The following is a 12447-nucleotide window of genomic DNA, read 5'->3' as shown; positions in this document are numbered from 1 at the left end:
GGCTTCATTAATAGGGGCATAGAGTACAAAAGCAAGGAAGTTATGTTAAACTTGTATAGAACACAGGTTCGGCCTCAACTGGAGTATTGTGTCCAGTTCTGGGAGCCACCTGTTAGGAAAGATGTGAAGGCATTAAAGAGAGTGCAGAAAAGATTCATGAGAATGGTTTCAAGGATGAGGAACTTCAGTTACATGGATAGATTAGAGAAGTTGGGACTGTTTTCCTTGGAGAAGAGGAGGTTGAGAGGAGATTTGATAGAGGTTTTCAAAATCACAAAGGGTCTTGACAGAGTAGATAGGGTAAAACTGTTCTCATTAGTGGAAGAATCGAGAACAAGAGGGCACAGATTTAAGGTAATTGGCAGAAGAAGCAATGGCAACATGAGGAAAAGCTTTTTTCAGGCAGCGAGTGCTTGGGATCTGGAATGCATTACCTGAGAGTGTGGTAGAGGCAGGTTTGATCCAGAGGGAATTGGATTGCTATCTGAAAAGGAAGAGGCGCATGGCTACAAGGAGAAGGCAGGGAAGTGGCACTAAGTAAAAGCCAGCACAGACACGACGGGCTGAATGGCCTCCTTCTGTGCTGTAACAATTCTGTGATGACTTAATGGGTCAAAAGGTTGGGCCAAATGGCCTGTTTCTGTGCCATATATCCTATCCTAAAGAAAAGAAAGACCTGCATTTATATATCTCTTCAGAGCCAATGAAGTACTTGTAGTCACTGTTGTAATGTAGGAAATATGTAAATACAAGTCACAATCCTTAAGTGCCTGAGGTAAAATTCTTATAATGGAAGTAGATCATTACTTTTGCCTACAAATTATCTTGATTAACTATTTGAAACTGTGGAAGATACAGGGCTACGGGAGAGAGCAGGGCAGTCGGATTAGTTTTGGGATTGATCTTGCAAAGATCTTGCAAGTGGCCTCCTTCTGTGCTACATTCAGATTTAGTCCCTTCCTTTTAAAAATGCGTGCACGGATGAATTGGTAGCTTAATCACGGCAGGATTACCATCTCCAACAGATTGGCTATAGCTGGCTTTTAATAGTGGACCTGCCTGTCATTTTAATCCGCCAGCATAGTTTTAAATGGCTTTCATTAATATTTTATTACCTCTGGGAGGTAACCTACCTCCTTCTCCCATTTTCCCCGACAAAAGTTCTCCTCCTGTTAGAGAATTACACAGGTGGATAGGTGTCAGTGACTGGGGAGCTCATGTAGCTAGACTGGCCTGCCTCAACACATCTCAACTGCTGGTTGAAGGAAATTGCCTTTAGATAAACATCTCCTAAAGGATGATGAGAAAGAGGACTTAAACATAAAGGGATTAAAAGACGTAAAAAACCTTGCATTTCCATAGCACTTTTCATGACCTCAGGATGTCCCAAACCACTTTACAACCAGTTAAATACTTTTGGAGTGTCGTGACTGGTGTAATGTAGGAATAGGCAGCAGCCAATTCGTGAACAGGAAGCAACAGCTTAGTGGTGTTGGTTGAGGGATAACTATTGGCCAAAGCTCCCCTTGTTTGAAGTAATGACATGGGATCCTTAACTTCCACCAGAGAGGGCCTCATCCAAAAGACAGCACCTCCAACAGTGCAGCATTCGCTCAGCAATGCACTGAAGTGCAAGCCTGGATTACAAACTCAGCTCTCTGGAGTTAGGCTTGAACCCACAACATTCTGATTCAGTATGATGCGACAGTCTCACCGTTTAACCCTTAAATGCAAACTTCATTCTAGGCCAGTTAGCCTGACATCAGTCGTAGGGAAAATGCTAAAGTCTATTATTAGGGACATGACAACAAGGTACATAGAAAATAATTATATGATTGGACAGAGTCAACGTGGATTAACAAAATCATGAAATCCTATTTGGCATATCTGTTAGGAGTTTTTTGAGGTTGTAACTAGCAGTGTAGTAAAGGTGGAACCAGTGGATGTAGTGTATTCAAATTTTCAAAAAGCATTTGATAAGGTGCCACACGGGAGGTTATTGCACAAAATTAGGGCTCATGGGATTGGGGGTAATATATTAGCATGGATTGCAGATTGGATTGGGGAGGCGATGGCGTAGTGGTCATGTCACTGGACTAGTAATCCAGAGATCTAGGCTAATGCTCTGGGGGCATGGGTTCAAATCCCACCCGAGCAGATGGTGAAATTTGAATTCAATTAATAAATCTGAAATTTAAAAGAGCCAGTTTAATGGTGACCATGAAACCATTGTTGATTGTTGTAAAAACCCATCGGGTTCACTAATGTCCTTTAGGAAAGGTAATTTGCTATCCTTACCTGGTCTGGCTGACATGTGACTCCAGACCCACAGCAAGTTGTATCTAAGAAAAGGAATGAAACTGGACTGATTGATCTAAGCACTGGCAATGGCAAATCTGACCCTGCAAAGTCCTCCTTACTAACATATGGGGGCTTGTGCCAAAAGTTGGAGAGCTGTCCCACAGACTAGTCAAGCAACAACCTGACATAGTCATACTCACTAGATCATACCTTATAGACAATGTCCTAGAAACCACCATCACCATCCCCAGGTATGTCCTGTCCCACCGGCAGGACAGACCCAGCAGAGGTGGCATCACAGTCGTTTATAGTTAGGAGGGAGTTGCCTTGGGAGTCCTCAATATTGACTCAGGCCCCCATGAAGTCTCATGGCATCAGGTCAAACATGGGCAATGAAACCTCTTGCTGATCACCTGGTGAAGCTACAACACAGGAGTACTTGCATGCCAAACAGCGAAAGTAACATGCGATAGACAAGGCTAAGCGATCCCACAACCAACGGATCAGATCTAAGGTCTGCAGTCCTGCTACATCCAGTCGTGAATGGTAGTGAATAATTAAACAACTAGCAGGATGAGGAGGCTCCACAAATATCCCAATCCTCAATGATGGGGGAGCCCAGCACATCAGTGCAAAAGATAAGGCTGAAACATTTGCACCCATCTTCAGCTCGAAGTGATGATCCTTCTCGGCCTCCTCCAGATGACCCCAGCATCACAGACGCCAGTCTTCAGCCAATCTGATTCACTGCACGTGATATCAAGAAATGATTGAAGGCACTGTTTGGCATGCAAAGGCTATGGGCTCTGACAACATTCCAGCAGAAGTACAGAAGACTTGTGCTCTAGAACTAGCCGCATCCCTAGCCAAACTGTTCCAGTACAGCTACAACACTGGCATCTACCTGGCAATGTGGAAAATTGCCCAGATATGTCCTTTACACAAAAAGCAGAACAAATCCAACCCGGCCAATTAATGTCCTATCAATCTACACTCAATCATCAGCAAAATGAAGGGGTCGTTCGACAGTACTATCAAGCGGCACTTGCTCACTGATGCTCAATTTGGGTTCCGCCAGGGCCACTCAGCTCCTGACCTCATTATAGCCTTTGTCCAAACATGGACAAAAGAGCTGAACGCCAGAGGTGAGGTGAGAGTGACTACCCTTGACATCAAGGCAGCATTTTACTGAGTATGGCATCAAGGAGCCCGAGCAAAACTGGAGTCAATGGGAGTCAGGGGGAAAACTCTCTGCTGGTTGGAGTCATACCTAGCATAAAGGAAGATGGTTGTGGTTTTCAGAGGTCAATCATCTCAGCTCCAGGGCATCACTGCAGGAGCTCCTCAGGGTAGTGTCCTAGGCCCAACCATCTTCAGCTGCTTCATCAATGACCTTCCTTCAATCATAAGGTCAGAAGTGGGGATGTTCGCTGATGATTGCACAATGTTCAGCACCATTCGCGACTCCTCAGACACTGAAGCAGTCTGTGTAAAAATACAGCTAGACCTGGATAACATCCAGGCTTGGGCTGTTAAGTGGCAAGCAACATTCGTGCCACACAAGTGCCTGGTAATGACTATCTCAAGCAAAAGAGAATCCAACCAACTCCCCTTGATGTTCAATGGCATTACCATCGCTGAATCCCCCACTATCAACAACCTGACCAGAAACTGAACTGGACCAGGCACATAAATACTGTGGCTACAAGGGCAGGTCAGAGGCTAGGAATTCTGCAGCGAGTAACTCACGTCCTGTCTCTCCAATGCTTGTTCACCATCTACAAGACACAAGTCAGGAGTGTGATGGAATACTCTCCACTTGTATGGATGAGTGCAACTCTAACAACACTCAAGAACCTCGACAACATCCAGGACAAAGCAGCCCACTTGATTAGCACCCCAACAACTACCTTCAACATCTACTCCGTTCACCACCAACGTACAGTGGCAGCAGTGTGTACCATCTGCAAGATGCACTGCAGCAACTCACCAAGGCTCCTTCGACAGCACCTTCCAACCCTGCGACCTCTACCACCTAGAAGGACAAGGGCAGCAGATGCATGGGTACATTACCACCTACAAATTCTCCTCCAAGCCACACACCATCCTGACTTGGAACTATATCGCCATTCCTTCACTGTCGCTGGGTCAAAATCCTGGAACTCCCTTCCTAACAGCACTGTGGTGTACCTACATCCCAAGGACTGCAGTGGTTCAAGAAGGCGGCTCACCACCACCTTCTCAAGGGCAATTAAGGATGGGCAATTAATGCTGGCCTTGCCAGCGGTGCCCACATCCCATGAACAAATTAAAAAACAGAAAACAAAAAGTAGGAATAAAGCGGTTATCTTCAGGTTGGCTGTAATTAGTGGGGTACCACAAGGATCAGTGCTTGGGCCTCAGCTATTTACAATCTACATCAATAACTTAGATGTGTGGGAGAAGCCAGGGGGGACAATGGATCAGTGTTCACGCCGCACCCTCCATAGTACCCAGGTGCCCCTGGGGAACCAAATGATCCTACCAGCAGACTGAATTCCAAGAGGAGATTAAAGGACTCTGAAAGACTCACCTTACGGAATCCCAATCATCCCAGAACCACCAGTCTCAACATTGAGCAACCCTCTGGCTTTAGGGCATGCTCTCCAAATCTTATAACTTAATGTTGAGGGCCTATCGACTGCCAAGCGAAACCTCATTGGATGTTTTGCCACCCAAAACTCCATCAACATCATTTGCCGACAAGAGACCAATATATTTTGTAACTGAAGAAGCAGGTCATCAAAGATCAGACATGGTGAAGCAGGCTCGAAGGGCTGAATGGCCCGTACTCTTATTACCGATGTTCATACGTTGCACAAGTGAGCGGGCAGACAGCTCACAGCCAACAGAATCGTAAGTGAACTTGTGTAGGTCCCCTCGTGTGATAAGCAGTTGCTAAAATAACAAATACCAAAAATTTAGAAACCATTTCACACCTGTTCTTGATTTTACAGTCACCTACGTTGATGTAATATGCCGAGAGCAGCATGTGTGTAGATATTATCGATATTTTACACATATCACGTTGAACTAACAGATACATCCCACTGATAACGTAAACAAAAATACTGCGAACGCTAGGAATCTGAATTCGAAACAGCAATTGCTGGAAAACAGCCAACAGATCACACAGCATCAGTAGAGGCAGAAACAGAGTTAACGACCAGGATTTTGTGTGAAACGGTGAGGAGGGAAAGGTGGGGCTGGAAGCGGCTGGCAATGATGCTCCGGCTCAGATTCCCTCGATACCTGCATCAACCATCCCCTCAATACCTGCTGCAACTATCCCCTCGTTACCTGCTACAAACATCCTCTCAATACCTCCTTCAACCATCCCCTCGATATCTGCACCAAGCATCCCCTCAATAGCTCCTTCAACCATCCCCTCAGTAGCTCATTCAACCATCATCTCAATGACTGCTTCAACCATCCTCTCAATTCCTGCTTAAACCATCCTCTCAAGTCCTGCTTCAACCATCCCCTCGATACCTGCTTAAACCATCCTCCCAATTCCTGCTTCAACCAGCCCTTCAATATCTGCTTCAACCATCCCTTCGATAACTGCTTCAAACCATAAACTCGATACCTGCTTCATCCATCCTCTCAATTCCTGCTTCAACCATTCTCTCAATTCCTGCTTCAACCATCCTCTCAATTCCTGCTTCAACCATCCCCTCGATACCTGCTTCCACCATCCTCTCAATTCCTGCTTCAACCATCCTCTCAATACCTGCTTCAACCATCCTCTCAATACCTGCTTCAACCATCCTCTCAATACCTGCTTCAACCATCCTCTCAATTCCTGCTTCAACCATCCCCTCGATACCTGCTTCCACCAGCCTCTCTTTACCTGCATCAACCATCCTCTCAATTCCTGCGTCAACCATCGCCTCGATACCTGCTTCCACCAGCCTCTCAATACCTGCTTCAACCATCCTCTCAATTCCTGCTTCAACCATCCTCTCAAGTCCTGCTTTAACCAACCTCTCAATACCTGCTACAACCATCCTCTCAAGTCCTGCTTTAACCAACCTCTCAATACCTGCTTCAACCATCCTCTCAAGTCCTGCTTTAACCAACCTCTCAATACCTGCTACAACCATCCTCTCAATAACTGTTTCAACCATCCTCTCGATACCTGCTTCCACCATCCTCTCAATATCTGCTTCAACCATCCTCTCAAGTCCTGCTTTAACCAACCTCTCAATACCTGCTACAACCATCCTCTCAATAACTGTTTCAACCATCCTCTCGATACCTGCTTCCACCATCCTCTCAATACCTGCTTCAACCATCCTCTCAATATCTGCTTCAACCAACTTCTCAATACCTTTTTCAACCATCCTCTCAATTCCTGGTTCAACCATCCTCCCAATTCCTGCTTCAACCAGTCCTTCAATATCTGCTTCAACCATCCCTTCGATTACTGCTTCAAACCATAAACTCGATACCTGCTTCAGATATCCTCTCAATACGTCCTTCAGTGGTACTCTGAAGACCTGCTTCAGAAATCCCGTCAATACCTGCTTCAACCATTCTCTCAATACCTGCTTCAGTCATCCTCTCAATACGTTCTTCAGTCATACTCTGAATACCTGCTTCCAACCGCCTCTCAATACCTGCTTCAACCATCCCCTCAATACCTGCATCACCCATCCCCTGAATACTTGTTTCATTCATCTCCTCAATACCTGCTTTAACCATCCTCTCAATTCCTGCTTCAACCATCCTCTCAATTCCTGCTTCAACCATCCCCTTGATACCTGCTTCAACCATCCTCTCAATACCTGCTTCAACCATCCTCTCAATTCCTGCTTCAACCATCCTCTCAATTCCTGGTTCAACCATCCTCCCAATTCCTGCTTCAACCAGCCCTTCAAAATCTGCTTCAACAATCCCTTCGATTACTGCTTCAAACCATAAACTCGATACCTGCTTCAGATATCCTCTCAATACGTCCTTCAGTGGTACTCTGAAGACCTGCTTCAGAAATCCCGTCAATACCTGCTTCAACCATTCTCTCAATACCTGCTTCAGTCATCCTCTCAATACGTTCTTCAGTCATACTCTGAATACCTGCTTCCAACCGCCTCTCAATACCTGCTTTAACCATCCTCTCAATTCCTGCTTCAACCATCCTCTCAATTCCTGCTTCAACCATCCTCTCAATTCCTGCTTCAACCATACTCTCAATACCTGCTTCAACCATCCCCTTGATACCTGCTTCAACCATCCCCTCGATACCTGCTTCACCAATCCTCTCAATTGCTGCTTCAAGTATCCTCTCACTTGCTGCTTCAACCATCCTCTCAATACCTGCTTCAACCATCCTCTCAATTCCTGATTCAACCATCCTCTCAATACCTGCTACAACCATCCTCTCAATACCTGCTTCAACCATCCCCTCAATTCCTGCTTCCACCAGCCTCTCAATACCTGCTACAACCATCCTCTCAATACCTGCTTCAACCATCCCCTCAATTCCTGCTTCAACCATCCCCTCAATTCCTGCTTCCACCAGCCTCTCAATACCTGCTTCAACCATCCTCTCAATACCTGCTTCCACCAGCCTCTCAATACCTGCTACAACCATCCTCTCAATACCTGCTTCAACCATCCCCTCAATTCCTGCTTCAACCATCCCCTCAATTCCTGCTTCCACCAGCCTCTCAATACCTGCTTCAACCATCCTCTCAATACCTGCTACAACCATCCTCTCAATACCTGCTTCAACCATCCTCTCAATACCTGCTACAACCATCCTCTCAATTCCTGCTTCCACCAGCCTCTCAATACCTGCTACAACCATCCTCTCAATACCTGCTTCAACCATCCCCTCAATTCCTGCTTCCACCAGCCTCTCAATACCTGCTACAACCATCCTCTCAATACCTGCTTCAACCATCCCCTCAATTCCTGCTTCAACCATCCCCTCAATTCCTGCTTCCACCAGCCTCTCAATACCTGCTTCAACCATCCTCTCAATACCTGCTTCCACCAGCCTCTCAATACCTGCTTCAACCATCCTCTCAATACCTGCTTCAACCATCCTCTCAATACCTGCTTCCACCAGCCTCTCAATACCTGCTTCAACCATCCTCTCAATACCTGCTACAACCATCCTCTCAATACCTGCTTCAACCATCCCCTCAATTCCTGCTTCAACCATCCCCTCAATTCCTGCTTCCACCAGCCTCTCAATACCTGCTTCAACCATCCTCTCAATACCTGCTTCCACCAGCCTCTCAATACCTGCTACAACCATCCTCTCAATACCTGCTTCAACCATCCCCTCAATTCCTGCTTCAACCATCCCCTCAATTCCTGCTTCCACCAGCCTCTCAATACCTGCTTCAACCATCCTCTCAATACCTGCTACAACCATCCTCTCAATTCCTGCTTCAACCAGCCTCTCAATACCTGCTTCAACCATCCCCTCAATTCCTGCTTCCACCAGCCTCTCAATACCTGCTACAACCATCCTCTCAATACCTGCTTCAACCATCCTCTCAATTCCTGCTTCAACCATCCCCTCAATACCTGCTTCCACCAGCCTCTCAATACCTGCTTCAACCATCCTCTCAATACCTGCTACAACCATCCTCTCAATACCTGCTTCAACCATCCCCTCAATTCCTGCTTCTACCAGCCTCTCAATTCCTGCTTCAACCTTCCCCTCGATACCTGCTTCAACCATCCTCTCAATACCTGCTTCCACCATCCTCTCAATACCTGCTTCAACCTTCCCCTCGATACCTGCTTCCACCATCCTCTCAATACCTGCTTCAACCATCCTCTCAATACCTGCTTCAACCATCCTCTCAATTCCTGCTTCAACCATCCTCTCAATTCCTGCTTCAACCATCCTCTCAATTCCTGCTTCAACCTTCCCCTCGATACCTGCTTCCACCATCCTCTCAATACCTGCTTCCACCATCCTCTCAATACCTGCTTCCACCATCCTCTCAATACCTGCTTCAACCTTCCCCTCGATACCTGCTTCCACCATCCTCTCAATACCTGCTTCCACCATCCTCTCAATACCTGCTTCAACCTTCCCCTCGATACCTGCTTCCACCATCCTCTCAATACCTGCTTCCACCATCCTCTCAATACCTGCTTCAACCTTCCCCTCGATACCTGCTTCCACCATCCTCTCAATACCTGCTTCAACCTTCCCCTCGATACCTGCTTCCACCATCCTCTCAATACCTGCTTCCACCGTCCTCTCAATACCTGCTTCAACCTTCCCCTCGATACCTGCTTCAACCATCCTCTCAATACCTGTTTCAACCAACCTCTCAATACCTGCTTCCACCATCCTCTCAATACCTGCTTCAACCTTCCCCTCGATACCTGCTTCCACCATCCTCTCAATACCTGCTTCAACCATCCTCTCAATACATGCTTCAACCATCCTCTCAATTCCTGCTTCAACCATCCTCTCAATTCCTGCTTCAACCATCCTCTCAATTCCTGCTTAAACCATCCTCTCAATTCCTGCTTCCACCATCCTCTCAATACCTGCTTCAACCATCCTCTCGATACCTGCTTCCACCATCCTCTCAATACCTGCTTTAACCATCCTCTCAATACCTGCTTAAACCATCCTGTCAATTCCTGCTTCAACCATCCTCTCAAGTCCTGCTTTAACCAACCTCTCAATACCTGCTTCAACCATCCTCTCAATTCCTGCTTCAACCATCCCCTCGATACCTGCTTCCACCATCCTCTCGATACCTGCTTCAACCATCCTCTCAATTCCTGCTTCAACCATCCCCTCGATACCTGCTTCCACCATCCTCTCAATACCTGCTTTAACCATCCTCTCAATTCCTGCTTCAACCATCCTCTCAAGTCCTGCTTTAACCAACCTCTCAATACCTGCTACAACCATCCTCTCAATACCTGCTTCAACACACCTCTCAATACCTGCTTCAACCATCCTCTCAAGTCCTGCTACAACCATCCTCTCAATACCTGCTTCAACACACCTCTCAATACCTGCTTCAACCATCCTCTCAAGTCCTGCTACAACCATCCTCTCAATGCCTGCTTCAACCATCCTCTCAATTCCTGCTTCAACCATCCTCTCAATTCCTGCTTCAACCATCCTCTCAATTCCTGCTTCAACCTTCCCCTCGATACCTGCTTCCACCATCCTCTCAATACCTGCTTCCACCATCCTCTCAATACCTGCTTCCACCATCCTCTCAATACCTGCTTCAACCTTCCCCTCGATACCTGCTTCCACCATCCTCTCAATACCTGCTTCCACCATCCTCTCAATACCTGCTTCAACCTTCCCCTCGATACCTGCTTCCACCATCCTCTCAATACCTGCTTCCACCATCCTCTCAATACCTGCTTCAACCTTCCCCTCGATACCTGCTTCCACCATCCTCTCAATACCTGCTTCCACCGTCCTCTCAATACCTGCTTCAACCTTCCCCTCGATACCTGCTTCAACACACCTCTCAATACCTGCTTCAACCATCCTCTCAAGTCCTGCTACAACCATCCTCTCAATGCCTGCTTCAACCAACCTCTCTTTACCTGCTTCCACCATCCTCTCAATACCTGCTTTAACCAACCTCTCAACACCTTCTTCAACCAACCTCTCAATTCCTGCGTCAACCATCGCCTCGATACCTGCTTCCACCAGCCTCTCAATACCTGCTTCAACCATCCTCTCAATCCCTGCTTCAACCATCCTCTCAATTCCTGCTTCAACCATCCCCTCGATACCTGCTTCCACCAGCCTCTCCATACCTGCTTTAACCATCCTCTCAATCCCTGCTTCAACCAACCTCTCTTTACCTGCATCAACCATCCTCTCAATGCCTGCTTCCACCATCCTCTCCATACCTGCTTTTACCAACTTCTCAATACCTGCTTCAACCATCCTCTCAACACCTTCTTCAACCAACCTCTCAATTCCTGCTTCAACCATCCCCTCGATTCCTGCTTCCACCAGCCTCTCAATGCCTGCTTCAACCAACCTCTCTTTACCTGCATCAACCATCCTCTCAATACCTGCATCAACCATCCTCTCAATACCTGCTTTAACCATCCTCTCAACACCTTCTTCAACCAACCTCTCAATACCTGCATCAACCATCCCCTCGATACCTGCTTCCACCAGCTTCTCAATACCTGCTTAAACCATCCTCCCAATTCCTGCTTCAACCAGTCCTTCAATATCTGCTTCAACAATCCATTTGATACCTGCTTCAACCATCCCCTCGATACCTGCTCCTCCTCCACAGCCGTCCTTGAAGGGCCTGGAAAATCCTGGCCAATGTGTCCGGTTTGGGGAACTTGAAGAAATTAGAAATTTAACATTTTATCAGCATGTGCAAAGTCCGGGAAGGTGGTGGGAAGAGCAAAAGGGAAGGTCTGTTATAAGGTGGAGTGCAGGTGTGATTAAATGACCAATGGGATGATGGTGCACGTCAAAAAGAGGTTGGTAATGGGACAAGTTAAGAAACAATAGATGGGTCCCGAGGCGGTGTAAGTGGTAACTGCTGATCCATTACCAGTACTTCCTCTCCAAGAAAATGGGACCGGTGGTTAAGATCCAAAGTTGAACACAATGTTGCGGCCAGATGGCTGTAAAGTGCCTGACATCATTGCACTCTCACTTGTGATTGTGGTGACATATGAACAACTTCCCACCAGATGACATCAGACCCTGATAAAAGCACCTTCATTGCTGTGACTCATCTACTGATCCCATCTGCATAATTTAACCCTTACTGCACAAAGAGCAACAATTATTGTGCTTTAAACAACATGGATTTACTAATTACTCAGTCAGGTATGGTTTCAATGAACGTATAAGTCGAGTCGGCCTGTTGGGATTATAACAGGGAATATGGTTAGCCCTTGTAGTAGGGCACGTAAGTTAAGATAGGAGATCAACAGCGCAGCAGTTATCTGGGATGCAAAGCGTTTCACCACCAGTGAAGTATTTTTGAAGTGTAGTCACGGATGCAATGTAGGAAATGTGGTGGACAGTTTTCACACAGCAAGATCCCACAGACAACACTGCGATAATGACCAGATAATCTGTTTTAGTGATGTTGGTTGAGATATAAATAT

The 12447-nt window shown here is 46.5% G+C and overlaps 1 protein-coding gene across 1 annotated transcript; it reads right to left on the bottom strand.

Annotated features, from left to right (window-relative positions):
• Positions 1 to 7255: 7255 nt before the first annotated feature.
• LOC137372418 (fap1 adhesin-like) lies at positions 7256 to 9808 on the bottom strand. Its single transcript, XM_068036306.1, has one exon. The coding sequence runs from the start codon at positions 9806 to 9808 to the stop codon at positions 7256 to 7258; it is 2553 nt and encodes an 850-aa protein (XP_067892407.1).
• Positions 9809 to 12447: the final 2639 nt, after the last annotated feature.

This window comes from Heterodontus francisci, chromosome 7 (genome assembly GCF_036365525.1).
Source record: "Heterodontus francisci isolate sHetFra1 chromosome 7, sHetFra1.hap1, whole genome shotgun sequence".
Classification (NCBI taxonomy): domain Eukaryota; kingdom Metazoa; phylum Chordata; class Chondrichthyes; order Heterodontiformes; family Heterodontidae; genus Heterodontus; species Heterodontus francisci.
This window is presented reverse-complemented; position numbering and strand designations above follow the sequence as displayed.